Here is a 17053-nt window from a genome sequence, read left to right on the forward strand (position 1 = left end):
TATATTCTGTCTTTATCGTTAGCGTGGTTTATATTGAGACACAGGTCTAGGGATATGTTTAGCTAATGCTAGAATGGCCAGCTGACAATTGTTCTACAAACCATTGCGCCAGCTTTTAGATCAGTACAACTGGTTGTTCCACGGTGCGTTGGATGCTCGCGCCATCGAATCCCAGTTACGGGATTTTGTGCAACAGCGATCAATCTCCGTGTAATTCAAGGTACATAATGCAGATAAGACGAGGGAAAGGTAACTGTCAATGAGACTTGGAGGAACATACGATCTGTAACTGTCTTGACAGTTAATTGTCTCATATAACTGAAGCTATTCAGGAATAATCAGAAGAACTCCTTTATCTCACGGACATCCCCATGTCTATCTAAAATCCAACACCACTCACTGGCCTTCTGGGTCCTTTCCAGGCCCAGAACCGGCACACACTGATCCATAAACTTTTCTGTAAGCTGACTGTCCGACATCGGACAATGCACACTCCCAATGGCATGGTCCACATGTTTCTCAATAGACGCGGACGTCCCACCAGCAGAAGCAAAATTAACCACAATGTGACACTCATCCGGACGACACTTCTCATCTGCTGTGGCATGGATCTTGTCCCTGAGGCTGATAACTTCTGTATCTGTCACGACAGCATCTTCATACTGAGCAGGTGTTGCTTTATCAAGGAGTAAGCCAATCGCAGCGCCGTGGTAAACGCTAAACTTGGCCTCCAGTCCATCCCGGGGCTTCGTCTTCCCCGTCAACTCGAGGACGAGCGGGTGCACAGTGAGCTGAACATCTGTAATATCCTCATACCTCTTCCCACTGCCACCGAGCACCTCATGCAACTGAACACATCCATCAATAACCGGATGAATCACAATCCCACATGGAAACGGCTTGAAGCTGTTCTTCTCAATCTCCCAAGCACCTTCCTTCCCCAGACTAGCCACTAGATTCTGGAGCTTGTCGTCGTCGCTGACGACATTCACCCAACCCCGTTTTGCCTCAAGTGCTTCCAGGGAACTCGTATACCCGTCTGATGCAAGGATGGCAGCCATGAGACCATTCTGTGCTGCGCGGCCGGGATGGAAGGACTTGGTATGTGAGCCGAACATCTCTCTAAGCCCTGTTACTTGTGTAGCTGCGATGCCAATCGCATGGGCGATTTGGTCCGGAGAGAGACCCAGAAGTTTGGAAACGGCTACAGCGGCGCCAATGGAGCCGGTTGTGCTTGTTATGTGCCTTTCATCTACCCTTAGCACAACAAAGTTTCCTTCCGGTTGTAGGAGAAGGAAGCTCACCATCCAACATCATAATGACTCGGCCACACAGCCAGTCCACATTTACATTCGACTTCAATACCCGCAACCAAAGCCGTGATAAACTCCTTCCCCGAAACCGGCCTCTGCAGTGTCTCCGTAATACCCAAAAGCGCCGCTGCGACAGGGCCTGTTGGGTGGATGATTGTTTCTAGATGCGTATCATCGTAGTCGTGCACATGCGATGCGATTCCATTTAGCAGGGCTGCATGCTGTGCATCTGTTTTTTGATGTTTGTGAGAATCGAAAAGCGTCGATGTCGGAGCGCCGAAGAACGGGGTTAGCGCATTGCGGGCAATGGTGGTTGCGGGGTGGGAGCTGCCGCCGACGGTGCAGCCTGTCCAGTTGTAGAAGGATTGAATGGTAGATTGGACTATGGAAGGAGAAAGGGAGGAATATGTTAGGGAGGAAGTCCAATTTGCTATAGTTTTGGTGGACATTGTCGTTGTGGAGCGTAACTATGGAGGGATTATGGGCAGATATATATCTCGGAGTTAAGGGATGGTGGGGTATAGTATCTCGATCAACAGTGAAGATAAATAGAAATAAGTTTACAGAGTAGCCTCGAGGTAATAATGAAGCTACAAGACAGTTTCCTGCATCATCTGTCCAAAATCTCTAACTAGAACGAACTCACGATGAATGTTCCCTGGGTCCCCCCCCGGCCATCCATGCCTTGACCCAGCATTGCGGCGGATTGTTTGACCCCAGGTAGTAGCCGGAGCCGGGATCCTTGTTTAAAGCGACGATGGATATTTAAACTACCAGAGTCAATCAAGCATTAGGTAGCGTCTGCAACACAGCACTGAGAAGGGGAGCAAGCCCCACGGCGGGGATAGCGGTTGGACACGTTAAACGCGGCGGTGATTTATAAGAAAAAACCCCGTAGCTAGAATACAGAGATATAAAAAGGTCTCATTTCCCCACTACATCTATCTCTATCTTCAACTCACAAAGCAATACATCAACATCAACACCAACACAATGGCTCATGTCCTAGTTGTCTACCCGTCCGGTCCGTCCTTCGACCTCGACTACTACCTCAAGATCCACATGCCCCTCGTCTCCTCGTACGTTCCCTGGATAAGGACAACTCCTAGAATACCTAAAGACCACAACTAACGCCAAACAGCACCTGGGAATCCTCTGGTCTTTTGGGCTGGGATGTCCTTACGTTCCCCGCCGATGCGCCGTACCAGGTGCAGGCTACTTTGAGATGGAAGAGCTTGGACGATTTCAATGCCGCGGCTGCTGGTGAAGCGACAAAGACTATCTTTGGGGATATTCCGAACTTTACCACTGCGCAGCCGATTCTGCTTAAGGGGGATGTTATTGCTAGCTCTTAGGGGGTTTATCTTTTTTATCAGCCAAGAGGCAGGATATCTAAGAAATGTACAGAATATTGGATCACGGATCTTTTTCCTTATATTTCCAGATGAATAGAAATGCCCCAAAACACCCTTTCTGCCTCCGTATCCATCGAATCAATCCTGCTTCAATCCCACCCTACCAGCTCTGCGCAGCCCCAAATACCCAACAACCGTACACATAATCATAAACCCAAACATAGTCCAGAAACTAGCCCGATACCCATCCATCAGCGCTTCCGTCTCCTTCTCTCTATCAGACTGATCCGTGATGATAGTCGAAACAACCTGCAGCACAGCCATTCCCAGGGCCCCACCAAATTGCGCAGATGTATTGAACACCGCGCCTGCCAAAGCTTGAGTATTGCTCGGGAAGACATCCGTGATCACAATCAGGCCGATAGTGAAAAGAGCGTTGAAGCTGACGGGCTGCAATAACTGGGCGACAAAGGCGTTGCTCCAGTATGGCCATGAGGGTTGGATAACGGCCATGAGTAAGGGTGAGCCGGCGCAGAGGATGGAGGTGATTGTTACGATCCAGAATGCGGGGACTCGATGGACGACGAATCCGATCACGATGTTTAGGACGACGCCTACTACGAGGCTGGGGAGGATACGAATGGATGCTTGCAGAGCGGAGAGGTATTGGACCTCTTGGAAGCTGGAATAGGGTCAGTGGATAGTAGAAAATAATGGAAGGATAGAGAGAGACCACTCACAACAAGGCAGCGAATAGCTCCATGGAGTTGATCACTGCATTCGACAGCGCAATTGTAGCACAGATGCTCGAGAAAGACGCATTCCTCCAAAGCGAATTCGGAATCAGCGCTGGCCTACCCCCCTTGACCTGGTAATGAGACCAAGCAACGAAAGATGGAAGCGCAGCTACAGCAAGACACAAAATGACAATGGCCTCGGCAGTTTTGATCCGCGAGGGATCAGCGCTCAAGACGCTGCTTCCTGGTTACCTTCTGAATATACCGTGTCAAGATTGTTACTCACGCCAGTAGATAGCAGATCAAAGCCATGAATGCAGAAGCCAGCCCAGCACCGACCCAGTCGACCTTGGTCTTGAAATTGTGCATAACATCGGCATATTGATGGTCGTCGCTCTTGGGCAAAGCCCACATGCCGATTAACGAGAAGAAGAGGGTTATTCCTCCGGCTATGTACCATCCCGCTCGCCAGCCGATAGTGTCGATTAGAATACCACCAACAACCAGTCCGAGCGAGAAGCCAAGCGGCTGACTGAGACCAATGCAAGAGAAAGCCAAATTACGGCCCCTGCCTTGCGGTAGAATCTGCGTGATGATAGAAACAGAAGAGGCCAAATGCAATGCAAGACCGACGCCCTGCAGTGCCCTCATCACAACCAATTCTTCCCCAGTCCGAGACAGCCCTTGACCGAGCATTAACGCTCCGCTAGCTAGACATCCGACAAGTTCAACCCATCGTGGGCCCACAGTATCGGCAATGGATCCTGCCAACAGAAGCGTAGAAGCAGTAGCAAGATTGCTTACTGACGATGGCCAAAAAGACAGAGACGAGGGCAGCTGGAGATCCTTGGTGATGGTTGGTAGACCGACAATCACCAACCCATTGATCAAGCAGGCTGTGAGCGTGACAGCACAGAGCTGTAGCATCACCACCACCTGTTGCAGGTGAAAGCGCTGGGGTTTGGGTGGTTGTACATCTCCTGTTTGCAATATGAACGGGTCGGTCCGTGTGGTTGTTGTAGTCGTGGTGCTCGACATTGTTGCCGGAGAAATCAAGGAATTGTGGTGTGAAACTCCGACTTCTCCTGATTTTTATAGAGCAAGTTGAGCCATATACCGGTAGGTTATGAATGACACAAAGTCACCTCGGGGTCTTGCACATATATAACCTCGCCTATCTCAAAAACTCGAGCGTGTAAAAAAAGGCGCAAGCCCCGTAGGGCGTGCTTAGTCAACCCCCCCCCCCCCCCCAGCCTTCTTCATCTAATTATCAATAATGTTGATCACATCATGATTCAATAGGAGCTTTCTCGTTATCCTTATCTTAACTTGTATTGGAAGTCGAGACGTATGGAGCTGGTTGTGTCGAAAGGTTGTAGGTGATGGTGGAGTGTCGGTGGTATTGACCGGGATATACATCCGCCTCGGGCATAGCTTAGGGGAGGAAACGGCGGATTATTTCATGAATGATATTATTTGTGTATTCAAATTAAATGACCATGTTCCAATAAGGCTATGCGGGGACCATAACTTGGGTATCTGATTTGCATTGACAATTTCTACCACAAACTATAGCTCAAAATGCAACTGGGGGTGATACCGCGGACAAGTAGACTGCCAAAGCTCATTGCCCGACACAATCCAGAGATAACCATTGACATATTGACGCATATCATCAGAAACCACCGAGGCTGACAAAAATTCATCTCGCATGGCCAAGAGTTCTTGCTGAAACCGTATCACTCGGTTCTTGACCAGGATTATCGCCTGATGTGCGGTGAGGCTCTTCGTCTTCATTGCAACGAGGATGGCGTTCATGACCCGTCTGCCCTTCCTATATGCTTGCACTTCTTTGGGCTAGCTCCAAAGGTCGTTAGATACACCGATGCATTTGAAAGCAAGGCGCTCGAGCTTCTTCGCATCTTATCTCTCGGTGTCCGTTAGGGTCAGCCCCATGGCGTATTCCATCATGTAAGTGTAGGGCCTAATTGTGCCGAGTTAGTGTCACAGTGTTAATCTTGTAGAAAGAGACTTTCGATGACATACATCAATCCACAATTGATAATCCTAAACTCTTCGTGGTCTTCAAGTGTGTCAAAATCCTCTGGACCTTTGGAATCGACATTAAGAAGCCAATACTGCCACGCATTTAACACACGACATCCGCGGATGAAATCCTTCCTAAGAAGTTTTCTGATAGATGCCACGAGGAGCTTTTTCACGGCAGACTCGGGATCCTTCTGGCACCTATCCGCCAAGATCTTCGCAAGCTTGGGGTTTAGTTCTGTGTGGGCCTGGAGATCAAAAGACTTAAGTAACATCAAAAGTTGTATGTAATCACACTTACTATTTCGCGAGTCAGATCTTCGGCTTTATCTGGAAAGGTCTCAGTAAATGATTCAACATGACAGCCGGGGTACAACCTACAGTCAACAAGGATGAAAAACTCGGTAAACCAGACCGTGTGCTCGAAACGACCTGGCTTCGCTTTAGGCAAAATCAAACAATGGACGTACCCGGATATGGTGTTCTCGTCCGTATGATGGTCATGATCATTGTCTTCTCCAAAGACAGCTGCCCAGTCGCGTCTAAGGGCCGCCATGATATGCTCGGCTTCTCGGTGCATGTTGCTGCGTCGAACTGGGATCGACGAGATAGCACCGGATTCCAGGAACTCTTCACCTGAAATTGGATGGGAGAATTTACAATGGCTGTCTGGAAACTGAACTGGGACTGCCATTTTGAGTAATGTGAAGGGTTGATAAGATGTCAACATGGACTCTGGGGACCTGGGCTTTATATCATAAGAACATCTAGAATAATGTCCGCCCAACAACGGCCATTTACTAGAGTAGCAACTCTTCCGATGCTACAGCCCTGCATGTTTAGTAATTCGGACGATGGATATTAGTGTGGGATATGATTCAAATTGCATTCGAATCACTGCCTCGGCTGACTCAATGCAGGCCTCCCAAGGGCACCGTTACACGCGAGCCGTCGCACATGTATGGGGAACGCACCAAGGTCGAGTCAATGATCTGTCAGCCTAGGCTAATATAGATGCTTTTCGAGGGCCATAGCGGAGAGAGTTTGCTGAGAGTCTGGCGCTCGTGCCCGGATGCCTCGTATCCAATGCATCGGATCGTCCCACGAGCCGGCTCATTTGTCTTTTATGGTGAACTCTCAGACACGCTAGTCCTTTATTTTGGCTTTCCTTGAGACTCTCAGGTACCGTGGATGTATGGAAGCCGGTGGGTGTGACAGAGATCTGAGGGTTGTGCTAACCAACCATCTGGCCATATCACACTCAATGAATTCAAGTCTAGCCTCGATCTTGGAATCTTGTAGGGCGTGAAGCATGTCCACGGGATGGAACGGGTGATATAGAAGTTATGCAACCTAGGGTTGCGACACCGCAGAGCATGCAGCTATTATATAGAGAATTGTTAGCACCGTCTCCATGGCCTGCTCTACAAATTCACTGATAAATGTTTTCATCTATCATCGACCATCTTCTTCATTATATCGGCTGGCTAAGTGTGCTGCGGCTGTCTTAGCTAGTTAGCCTGCACTGTGCATCCAGCAAAGTCGTTCCAATTCAAAGAAAGACCGTGTCTCGATCTACAGGGTTGAGACCCTACATTACACATTTGATGAACTTAGAGTTATCTATATCATCATCTGTCAAGCGGAGACTCAGGTCCCGTCTATCTTCGTCGTATGGGAGCCCCATCACAGGGCAGACCGAAGATTATCTAGTGATACCGGTTCACCTTGACAGCAAAACGAAACTTGTGAAGGATGTGATGTACACCATCTGGCGAGAAGCTATCGGAAGCTTTTAAACACAGCGCTGACGCGAAGCAGGCTCGGATGTTGACCGTCTAGGCATTACGAGCCTTCAACGCCATGGCTATGAATTCTCTTCGTCACGGAATTGCAATTCCCATACAGCGGCAATCTAAGCCCCATATGCATATTAACAATTTACTTGGGCCGTGAGTGGTATCCTATCCTCGTTCTCTACCCAGACTTACCTTTGACATTTAATTTTACCCGGTTGGGTTGAAACGCATCACCGGAACAAGAACCCCTTACCCTATTTATGGGTCGTTTGCGCTGGATTCTAACGAGACTATAAATTGGTTTACTTCCCGCCGACGAAGAAAAGGACAAACAAGGCGATAACAGATGGAGCCCAGTGCAACCACCGCGCGGCCGTGATCGCAATTGGCCAACAGTTGTACTCGAGGTCGCCGTTTCTAAGTCTCAATCAAAGATTCAGTCGGATGTCCGCTTTTGGTCATGGAAAAGCCAAGACAAAGTGAGCCTCGTCTTTACGCTCACTGTTGACCGCCAGAATCCCAGAATCGTGATCGAGAAATGGGAGCCGGCGGGTGACCGAGAGCATCGCACCCTGCAGACACACGCTACCGGTATTAGCACAGGTGGTCATTACGGTAGTCGCATGCTCCCAAGTTACACGGACCATTTGGCAGCAAAGCTAATACTCAAATATATGAATGAAGTTTTAGAGGCGCTAATACTTTTGCCATGGCATTTCACACGCAGTGCAGGACCAACAAGACGTTTTGGGCAAGACTCTACCTCGGATTCGATAAAGAAAGGCCCGTCCGGGAAGCGAGGAATAATAGTCCAGATGGTACTATATAATAAGACAGAAGTCCTAGAAATATTCAGCTGGTTTCATTTGAAGTGAGTCTAAGGCCGGTCCTTTTTTGATATAATGTTTATGAACAATATAGTCTATAATGAGGATTGTCATTAAATGTATCCTTTGGAGAGCCAGCCAGTTGGCATTGCCTAGACTAGACGTTGAGAGGGTAGGTTATTCACGGGGTTGGATTTATCGGCCTTGTGTTCTTGGCTTATTGCAACCGCCAGCTAGCCCTTTGGGCGAGACTAAGGCAGTATCAAAGGAATACACTGCCACAGTCGGAGATGGCGACTAGGTCGACCAATCATGATGGATTGGGCCAAGTTAACCAGGCAGGACTCATATCTCCACTTACGTACTGTGTGAATGGATTTATTACCGAGTATCAAAGCATATTGACCTCTAATCATCAGTCGATTGATAAATCACTATCTATCACCATCTACAGATCTATACAGGCCTGTACTCTGAGGAGAGTCGGCTAACCCCATAGGCTGGAAAGCCTCTCTCTTCTATGTATGGTATCATGCGAGATTCATGCAGTAAGCCCTGTATCAGCCCTCTTCCGATTGTCTTTCCACACCATAAAGCTCGCCGTAATCATCAACTTCAATCCCATGGCCAGCCACAAACCCGCCGGCATATGGTTCACCTTACACAATCCACCCGCCGTCATAGCACCAAGGAAGAGCGACAGGAACGCCGCAAGACGGCGATTGCGCTTTTGGTTCGCCTTCCACGGCCTCTGGCAAAGGTTCTCGTCAACGAGCAAGTCACAAAGCAAAGTGGTCAAGACGACGGTGGGTATCTCGTCGTAGGACAGCACACGCGAGGCAACGATTTGGCCCGCGGCTTGAAAGGCGAGGAGGGAAATGGGGAGGACTTGCATCCACTGGATCGGGGCACGGGGGTCTTCGGGCCTGCTTTCTACGACGTCGAGTTGGATGAGGAGAGCCGCGGCGAGGATGGCGGCGGTTTGGACGCTGAATGATAGGACGAGGGTGGAGCGGCGGAGGGGGTGGAGGGCGCGGGAGACTTGGATGAAGGTGACGTTTCCGATTAGGTAGGTGGAAAGGGCGATGAGGGACTTGGCCCAGAGGTAGGCTGGATAGACTGGTTGGCCTGCAACGCCTAGGGCTATGAAAACGGAGTTTCCTGTTGTCGGTTAGCATCGTGTGTATCATCATTGCCATGAGGATAGAAGACGGACCTGACTGCATGCTGGAAAAACTCCCCCAGGAATTGAATGACAGTCCGTCTACCAGACCGCTAACAAAGGCACAGACAATCAGGAGTCCATCGGTCCAGTTGGTGTTAATCTCGGCCAGAAAATACCGAGACATACTGTCGCGCAACGAGAACTCGGAGGGAATGGCATCCTGATTCCTTCCCGATAGCGAAACGTTCGTGCTGCCACCACGTATCGACCAAAAGCTACCGTCTGTAGTCTCATCTTTGCTCTCAAAGCGTGACTTCGAACGGGTGTTGTTGTTAGCATCATCGTGGTATGTCAGGTGGCGAGCATCCGGCTCAGGTCCCAAATAGGCAGTTTGCATTCCGATAAACGATTTGATAGGCAACCAGGATAGGTTAAGATACACAATCAAGTCTGGGTGAGGGACTGAGACACTGGGGCCTGCTGCTGTATATATTATCTCCTAGCATCCTCACTCTGCCGCAATAGAACACCGCCGATTGCGGGGCATCCCTATCAATGACTGACAATCAAGATGACGTTCTTGGTTCGTGGAGACTAGATATTTCGATTCTTGGTTCTTGTCGGCCTATCACTGCCAGTATGAGAACCCCGGCTGGCGTCCGAACCAGACGGGTCATCCTTGCATGAATCCTGACAATCGCGTGCTGACAAGGCAGCATTTTAAGCCGCGAGATTTGAGATTGAAATCTCGCCTCTTTTCTTTCATTTCCATCTCTCCTTCTTTTTATGTTTGTATTTATCGTGTACGGCTCATGGCTCACTGAGATCTCCTGCTCAGCAGCCTCAGCCAGGGGAAGACATCACTCCTTTCTTTTGTCGTGGCTTGGTTGGTAGAGTTAACTGCCTAGAAACGAAAACGCTCGGCATCATCACCAGGGCTGCAAAAATCGGGTTCTCATGCTTGGCCGGGAATAGGATCGTCCCGAGTTGAGGACAGCACAGCCTGGATATGCTGGCTTGGCGGTTCCGGGGGAGAAAGACGGAGAACCAGACCCGAGAGGAGGGAAATCTGGGGAAAGAAGCTACTAATAGATTGCCTAACCAAAGAAGCATAGATTGATGCTTGTTATTCATCTACATTAATTTATCTACAAACCAGGAAGAGTAGAGTCTATGTCTCTGATTAGTACTCTGTACTCTGTACAAACCACGCAACCGTACATAACCGACTGGCACGGACCAAACAAAGAGAAGGAAAAGAAGAAAAGAAAAGGAATCCTTATCAGTGACAAAATTAATACAATCATATAATAATCAATAACACGTCATTTGCCACTTTTGCCCAGACGGCAACCACTATGATTGGGAACATTGACAAGCTTATCTTCCCTATATATTGCATACGCAAAATGCGCCGAGTCGCTCCAATTATAGTAGCCAAAGTAAAAATTGAGACCTGAACGTGGCGGGACGAATTGCTGCGAGTCAAGTATTGATAGTATAGAACGCAAGAAGCATATCTCCTGTAGTCTGACTGCCTCGAAGCTCCCGCACGCCACAGAAAAGGCTCTACGTGATCTGGTACATACGGAAATCATAGATAACGGTGTGGTAGACCCTATGCGAAAGATTTCAGATAACTATGATACAGAACTTCGACGCAATTATTGTATATAGTTTGCATCTTTATGCCTCACCAAAACACTCCTTGTTAGCATACCGCACAGCCTCCTTCTCACCCTCGCTCATATCCTCGGTAATCTCCCAGCCCTGGTTTCCAATACCCATTGCGCGCTGTCCCTCAGTGTTAATAGAGGACCAGTCCAAAGCACCCTGGAAGTCAGCTTCACCAGGTCCACCCGCACCAGGGAAATCCCACGGGGGAGAATAAGCGAGCGCCGCATTGCGCTGCTTGAGAAGATAGTCCACGTTCATCTCGCACATGGGAGTGGCGGGGATGTAGAGCACGCTGGAATCCTTGTCTCCGCGGTGTTCTTTGTCGACGGAGTGCAGCGAGTCGCAGTGCCATGCGACATAATCGCCGGGCTCAACACGGGGAACTGACACCATTGTCGTTTCTAGGTCGAGGTGTGGGTGTGTAACAGGGTTGTATTCCTGGCAGGTACCGGGAACGGAACCGGGGAAGGTGTTGTCGATATTGGGTTGCGAAGACTGGACATCGAAGAAGGGGCGCAGAATAGTATAGGCTGTGCTGTGACGGAGCATGGGGCAGACGTGCAACGAGCCCTCGTTAGGGCCCGTTTCGGACATGGACAACCAGCCCTGGAAGAATCGCAACATGGAACATGCTCCAGCACCATTGTACAAATCCATGTTGGCCTTCACGCGGTGCCTGGCGTCAAATGGGTCGTATTCCTCCCACTTCCCCTCGAGGATCTTGGTGTACACCCGCGAGTATTCAGAGTCTTCCCAGCGCTCAAGCGAGCCACCGTCGATATGAGGCCCGAGAGTGAACTTGCCATCACCGGGTCCTCGGATCCGGAGGCGGTCCGCATATGTCAGGGGGTTTCTCGTAGAGATTTGGGTATTCGGATCTGATGAGTGCCACAGGCGCTGCAGGAAATGCTGTGTGTTCAACATGTTTGGATGGGATCGCGCCTCGGCTTGCGATCGTGTCCAATATAGCTCATAGACTGCGGGAGAGTCTGGAGGGAAAGCCTTTACGCGCTCTTTGTTTGCTGCAGCGTAGTCTTTGATTCTCTCCTGGTAGCCATATGCTGTATCCCGGTCTATCACGTTGCGAATCACCACCGTTCCCCGGTGGCGGATCTCCGCGAGCATCTCATCAGACACATTGCCTGAAATGATGTCCGAGTAGTTTACTGATGGAATAATCTGTTTTTAACGTTAGTATATCACATTGAAAGATGGGACCTGATATCATACATCGCTCCCTTTGGCCTTGATCTTCTGCACCTCCTCGTCGAGGCTGTGGAGCAATCTCTGCCAGCTCTGCTTCAGTGCATCCTCATTCTTCGCGAACAAGTCTGCTTTCAAATCCTTGAACCTTGGAGGCAAAGGCTCAGGCTGGTAATCCGGTTTCAAACTGGGAAAGACAGAAGAGATGTCTCCCGCTGCCTTGGTCATTTGAGACGATGGACTCGTCGTGGAAGCGGCCCGGACGGCCGTTTTTGAGAGGAATTTCGACATTGTCATGATTGGTAAGTGTTAATCGACAATAGGCCTGTTGGTCGTCACATTTTGAACAAGAGAATCTGGGGGTTTTATATGTTGCCTTCAGCTAAAGTGGCAGAGGAATCATGCGGAAGCCATGGCGGTACTTTGCTTGATGCGGTAACCTCCCCGCTTACCCCAGGCGGTCTGGTTACCGTATATGGAGGCCTGCCGCTTCTTCTTCCCCGCTTAAAGGTCGGTTCTTTGTGGATCTTGGCGTAAGGTGAAGCTTATTATTGGTTGACCAGCTATTTACCCCAGAGTCCTAATCGGGAAAAGCTCGCTTCTTCCACAGCCGACAAGAGGTCGATTTAGCCGGCGATTGTTCATATTTGTCTACTATGTACGTCTACTGGATACAGATACCGAGTGTAATTGATATTTCGGAGCTCAATTGCCTATGGTTCGTGTTGTGCAACGACCTTGTAGAAGCCCAGCCGTCACGTGGTGATGCTCGGGACGAGGTTCGGTAACAAACATGGGCTGTACAGAGTGCGCCGCTGAACGCGGCCCCAATAATCATAGGCGGGCTCCTACGGGAGAGCCCTTGCCAGCATGTATGATAGAATTAGCTTAGCTACTAGATAGGCGAGTCCGCTTCGCCCGTCGTATATTCCGCTCCGGGATCTTTGTGGGCACGTGACCAGCGCACGTGCCACTTTTCCGACGTAAAATAGCAACTACTACTACTACTATTACTACTACTACTACTACTACTGCTGCTGCTGTACAGAGTGCACTCTGCATTGAAAGGGAACACCATACCCCCAGCAAACCAGTAAGAAGGGCAAGGAAGATGGCAAGATAGGAAAATGATGTCAATTGAGTTTTGCGCTTCGATTCCATTTGCTTCTACTCCGGAGTAGATAGTACTTCGAGAATGAGCTTGGATAACTTCCGGGAAATCAACACTGATGAGAATAAGTTGCTCCACTGCACCCTTTAGGTTACCAACCCGGTGGAGCATTTCTATTATGGACTCTGATTGCCCAATGGGTCCTCCAGCCAGATTATGCACGGATTCCAGGACCAGCTCCTACCACGTCGTGCGGATGAGCTGGCTGTCCAGGATGCAAGGATAATGCAATCTGAGCTAGAGCCAAACAGCAAGACTCTTTTTATAGACCGTACGGTGATTTTACAGGTCAGTGTATCTAGAACGCGGAGTAGTACTACGGAGTACACCCCGGCATTCCTTCCGCGCTCGGCACACCTACTCTCGGAGTCTGCCCCGCGAGTCCCCTCATGCCCTTTGCGGTCATTGCAGCCACGCACTCGAGCCGGGGCTATGGAGCATGGGTGAATGAGCTCGGGGTATAAATACTCCATACTCGGTGCTTACCATGTCCCAATTCCTGTACCACCGCGTTCATCACAGTCATCCGTCTACACCTGGGTAGCAGTCGTTAGTATGGCTTTCTCGGTTAAAGGACGATCAGCCATTGTGACCGGTGCTGGCTCAGGTATGATCTGATAAGAGCAACTTCACCTGTACAGTATTCTAACTTCTGCAGGAATCAACCTGAGTTTCGCCCGTCTGCTGCTGGAGAACGGCTGCAATGTCCTCATTGCGGACTTAGGTCTCCGCCCCGAGGCTCAGTTTATTGTCGGCAAGCACTCGGGCAAGGACAGCACCTCCCGAGCGGTCTTCCAGCAGACGGATGTGACCGACTGGCAGCAGCTTGAGCGGATGTTCGAGGTCGCAGAGAAGGAATTCGGAGAGATCGACCTCGTGTGTCCGGGGGCTGGTATCTACGAACCGGTATGACATTCAGGTGTTTCATAGATCGATACTGCAGCCTAGCTGATCACGAGCAACAGCACTGGACCAACTTCTGGCGGCCTCCTGGAACCCAGGCCAGTAAGGACTCTCCCGCTGGTGGCCGGTACGGCTTGATCGATATCAATCTCACACACCCAATCCGCGTCACTCAACTCGCCATTTCCCACTTCCTGCGTAATCGTGACTCCCAGAAGCCCAGGCACATTGTTCACATCTCCAGTATCGCCGGCCAGAATGCATCCTTCGCCGCTCCGATTTACTCGGCCACCAAACACGGTATCAGCGGTTTCGTGCGCTCCATGGCCAAACTAGACGAGCTCTTCGGAATTCGTGTTACAGGTGTGGCGCCGGGCGTTATCAAGACACCATTGTGGACGGACCATCCGGAGAAGCTGAAGATGATCGACGGGGCGGACACCTGGGTCACCGCCGATGAGGTGGCCGAGGTGATGCTGGCACTGGTGCAACAGGACAAGGTCGGCGAGGTTATCGGTGACAAGTCCGGTCAGGGACAACAATTCGAGGTCAAGGGTGGAACTATCCTGGAAGTCTCCAAGACAGTGCGCGCTGTCAACCCATACAACGATCCCGGTCCTGGAAAGCGCGCCGGAAACACCGCATCGGACACGAGGACCGTGGAAGAAGAGTCGATTGCATTGCTGAAGCAGCCGGGGTGGGGGAAGTCGAAGCTGTGAATTTAGCTATAATAATGAATAATGAGAAATAACTTTCTTATTTGTTTGTTTGTTTGTATACCCCGTAGGTCCGGAGTAAATGTACTTGTAGAGGAAAGCGGCCAAGAAAAAAGTCGACATTTTCCGCCGGCAACTCCGCCTCACGCAATGCGATCCCTGCATCGCCAACTCCTCTCGTGTTATCATCGCTGATTTATTCCTCCACTCTTTCTCGCTTTTCTTTTGTGTTTTTCCTTCTTACTACTCTATTACTGGCACACACTATGGTGGTTGTGCTCATTATCGCCCTCGGTTGATTAACGCATTCCCCTCGAGCCGTGACCGCTATCCTTATCACCTCATATCGGTCCATCTCACAACCACCATCTATCGACAATGGTGGACGACGACGTAACAGCTGGTTTCGGCAATGGAGAGGGATCTCGGGCTCCATCATGGAGGTGTGTATTCCTTTGTCCGTTTTGTCGTGTGATGGATGGTTTTCTGACCGGAGATACGTCTTGGATAGACCGCGGAGGAAAGTCGCTGGTTATCAGGGCCAGGCCAGTTGGGCTAGCAGTGTGATCAACTTGGTCAACACAAGTAAGTTGGATTGTCTGGTTATGCTAGCCAGATTGATTGTTCTGACGGTCTGCTTTTTCAGTTATCGGTGCCGGTGTTCTGGCGATGCCCCTCGCCATCTCCCACATGGGAATCGTCCTCGGTGTCCTCGTCGTTATATGGTCCGGTATAACGGCTGGATTCGGTCTATATCTGCAGTCGCGTTGTGCTCAATACTTGGAGAGAGGGTCTGCGTCGTTCTTTGCTCTGTCGCAAATCACCTATCCCAACGCTTCCGTCGTCTTCGATGCCGCTATCGCGATCAAGTGCTTTGGTGTCGGGGTGAGCTACTTGATTATCATCGGAGATCTGATGCCGGCAGTTGTTCAAGGTTTCGTTGGTGGTGAGCCGGATTATGACTTTTTGGTGGATAGGCATTTTTGGGTAACAGCTTTCATGTCAGTCATATCATGGACTGCGATATCAAAGAGGCAGAATGCTGACTCTGAACAGGCTGATCATTATTCCTCTTTCCTACCTTCGACGTCTGGATTCCCTTAAATACACCAGTTTCGCCGCGTTGGCCTGCATTGGCTATTTGGTGGTATTGGTTCTTTACCACTTCATCAAAGGCGATACGATGGCCGATCGCGGTCCGATCCGTGTCATCCAATGGGCAGGTGCTGTTCCTACGCTAAGCAGTCTTCCCGTCACTATCTTTGCGTTTACATGCCACCAAAATGTATGTTATGTGCTGTCTTTCCTTCGTCTTGACGGAAAATTAACGAACACAGATGTTCTCCATTCTCAACGAAATCCGCGACAGCAGCCATTTCAACACCACGAGCGTCGTCTTTGCTAGTATTGGAGGCGCCGCTTCAACTTATATCCTGGTGGCCATTACTGGATACCTCTCGTTTGGAAACAGCGTGAGCGGGAACATCATTGGAATGTACCCTCCTGGACTGTGGGCCACCATTGGACGGGCCGCCATCGTCATCCTCGTCATGTTCTCATATCCCCTTCAATGCCACCCATGCCGGGCCTCTGTCGACGCAGTTCTGCGCTGGAGACCCAAGGCTTCGAATGGAAACGACAACTCCCCTCACCGCCACCCTCTCTTGGGCTCAAGAGGCAGCCGCTCGCCAGAACCCATGAGCGATCTGCGTTTCTCCGTGATCACGACGTCAGTCCTTATTGTGAGCTACATCGCCGCCATGACCGTCTCGTCACTCGAGGCCGTGCTCGCCTATGTTGGCAGCACAGGTAGCACTAGCATCAGTTTCATCCTCCCGGGTCTCTTCTATTACAGAATCTCTTCCCCCGACTCTCCATCCCATCAACGACTCATGAAGGAAGACGACGAAGTGGGCGACGATGACGAAGTCGCATCTACTGAAGCAGATGACGGTAGCGACGATAACGACCACCAGTCCCAGGAGAATGTGCCCAGTGACGGCGGCATCGTTCGTCATGGTCGACGCCAGTGGCGTAGAAACTTGCTTCGCAGACTAAGTCTTGCCCTGGCTGTCTATGGTGGCTGTGTTATGATTGTGTCGCTGGTTACAAATTCCGTGTTCGTTGCTTCGAATTAGTTC

At 50.1% G+C, this 17053-nt stretch overlaps 8 protein-coding genes across 8 annotated transcripts; 3 read left to right on the forward strand and 5 right to left on the reverse strand.

Annotated features, from left to right (window-relative positions):
- Positions 1-278: 278 nt before the first annotated feature.
- On the reverse strand, positions 279-1887 carry ASPGLDRAFT_48456 (MmgE/PrpD family protein). Its single transcript, XM_022546900.1, has 2 exons — positions 1305-1887; positions 279-1245 (listed from the first exon to the last, which is right to left on the reverse strand). The coding sequence occupies exons 1-2, from the start codon at positions 1760-1762 to the stop codon at positions 339-341; spliced, it is 1365 nt and encodes a 454-aa protein (XP_022399791.1). The 5' UTR covers positions 1763-1887; the 3' UTR covers positions 279-338.
- Positions 1888-2306: 419 nt separating this feature from the next.
- ASPGLDRAFT_36556 (uncharacterized protein) lies at positions 2307-2668 on the forward strand (the record flags this gene model as incomplete). Its single annotated transcript, XM_022544704.1, has 2 exons — positions 2307-2392; positions 2455-2668. 2 exons carry the CDS (start codon positions 2307-2309, stop codon positions 2666-2668), a joined length of 300 nt encoding a protein of 99 aa, XP_022399792.1.
- Positions 2669-2806: 138 nt separating this feature from the next.
- Positions 2807-4443, reverse strand: ASPGLDRAFT_128837 (putative MFS transporter; the record flags this gene model as incomplete). Its single annotated transcript, XM_022540838.1, has 3 exons — positions 2807-3350; positions 3409-3642; positions 3692-4443. The coding sequence occupies 3 exons, from the start codon at positions 4441-4443 to the stop codon at positions 2807-2809; spliced, it is 1530 nt and encodes a 509-aa protein (XP_022399793.1).
- An 885-nt stretch (positions 4444-5328) lies between these two features.
- Positions 5329-6145, reverse strand: ASPGLDRAFT_26701 (uncharacterized protein; the record flags this gene model as incomplete). The annotated part of the gene is made up of 4 exons (XM_022543592.1): positions 5329-5389; positions 5452-5714; positions 5753-5781; positions 5833-6145. The coding sequence occupies 4 exons, from the start codon at positions 6143-6145 to the stop codon at positions 5329-5331; spliced, it is 666 nt and encodes a 221-aa protein (XP_022399794.1).
- A 1169-nt stretch (positions 6146-7314) lies between these two features.
- On the forward strand, positions 7315-8125 carry ASPGLDRAFT_26702 (uncharacterized protein; the record flags this gene model as incomplete). The annotated part of the gene is made up of 2 exons (XM_022543593.1): positions 7315-7403; positions 7597-8125. 2 exons carry the CDS (start codon positions 7315-7317, stop codon positions 8123-8125), a joined length of 618 nt encoding a protein of 205 aa, XP_022399795.1.
- A 357-nt stretch (positions 8126-8482) lies between these two features.
- ASPGLDRAFT_173579 (YoaK family protein) lies at positions 8483-9931 on the reverse strand. Its single transcript, XM_022542796.1, has 2 exons — positions 9294-9931; positions 8483-9238 (listed from the first exon to the last, which is right to left on the reverse strand). The coding sequence occupies exons 1-2, from the start codon at positions 9637-9639 to the stop codon at positions 8619-8621; spliced, it is 966 nt and encodes a 321-aa protein (XP_022399796.1). The 5' UTR covers positions 9640-9931; the 3' UTR covers positions 8483-8618.
- Positions 9932-10928: 997 nt separating this feature from the next.
- On the reverse strand, positions 10929-12413 carry ASPGLDRAFT_36560 (DUF1479 domain-containing protein; the record flags this gene model as incomplete). The annotated part of the gene is made up of 2 exons (XM_022544705.1): positions 10929-12098; positions 12150-12413. The coding sequence occupies 2 exons, from the start codon at positions 12411-12413 to the stop codon at positions 10929-10931; spliced, it is 1434 nt and encodes a 477-aa protein (XP_022399797.1).
- Positions 12414-13848: 1435 nt separating this feature from the next.
- Positions 13849-17050, forward strand: ASPGLDRAFT_67369 (uncharacterized protein; the record flags this gene model as incomplete). The annotated part of the gene is made up of 7 exons (XM_022549126.1): positions 13849-13900; positions 13952-14199; positions 14259-14893; positions 15424-15497; positions 15559-15913; positions 15969-16197; positions 16250-17050. The coding sequence occupies 7 exons, from the start codon at positions 13849-13851 to the stop codon at positions 17048-17050; spliced, it is 2394 nt and encodes a 797-aa protein (XP_022399798.1).
- Positions 17051-17053: the final 3 nt, after the last annotated feature.

This window comes from Aspergillus glaucus (assembly GCF_001890805.1).
Source record: "Aspergillus glaucus CBS 516.65 unplaced genomic scaffold ASPGLscaffold_13, whole genome shotgun sequence".
Taxonomy (NCBI): domain Eukaryota; kingdom Fungi; phylum Ascomycota; class Eurotiomycetes; order Eurotiales; family Aspergillaceae; genus Aspergillus; species Aspergillus glaucus.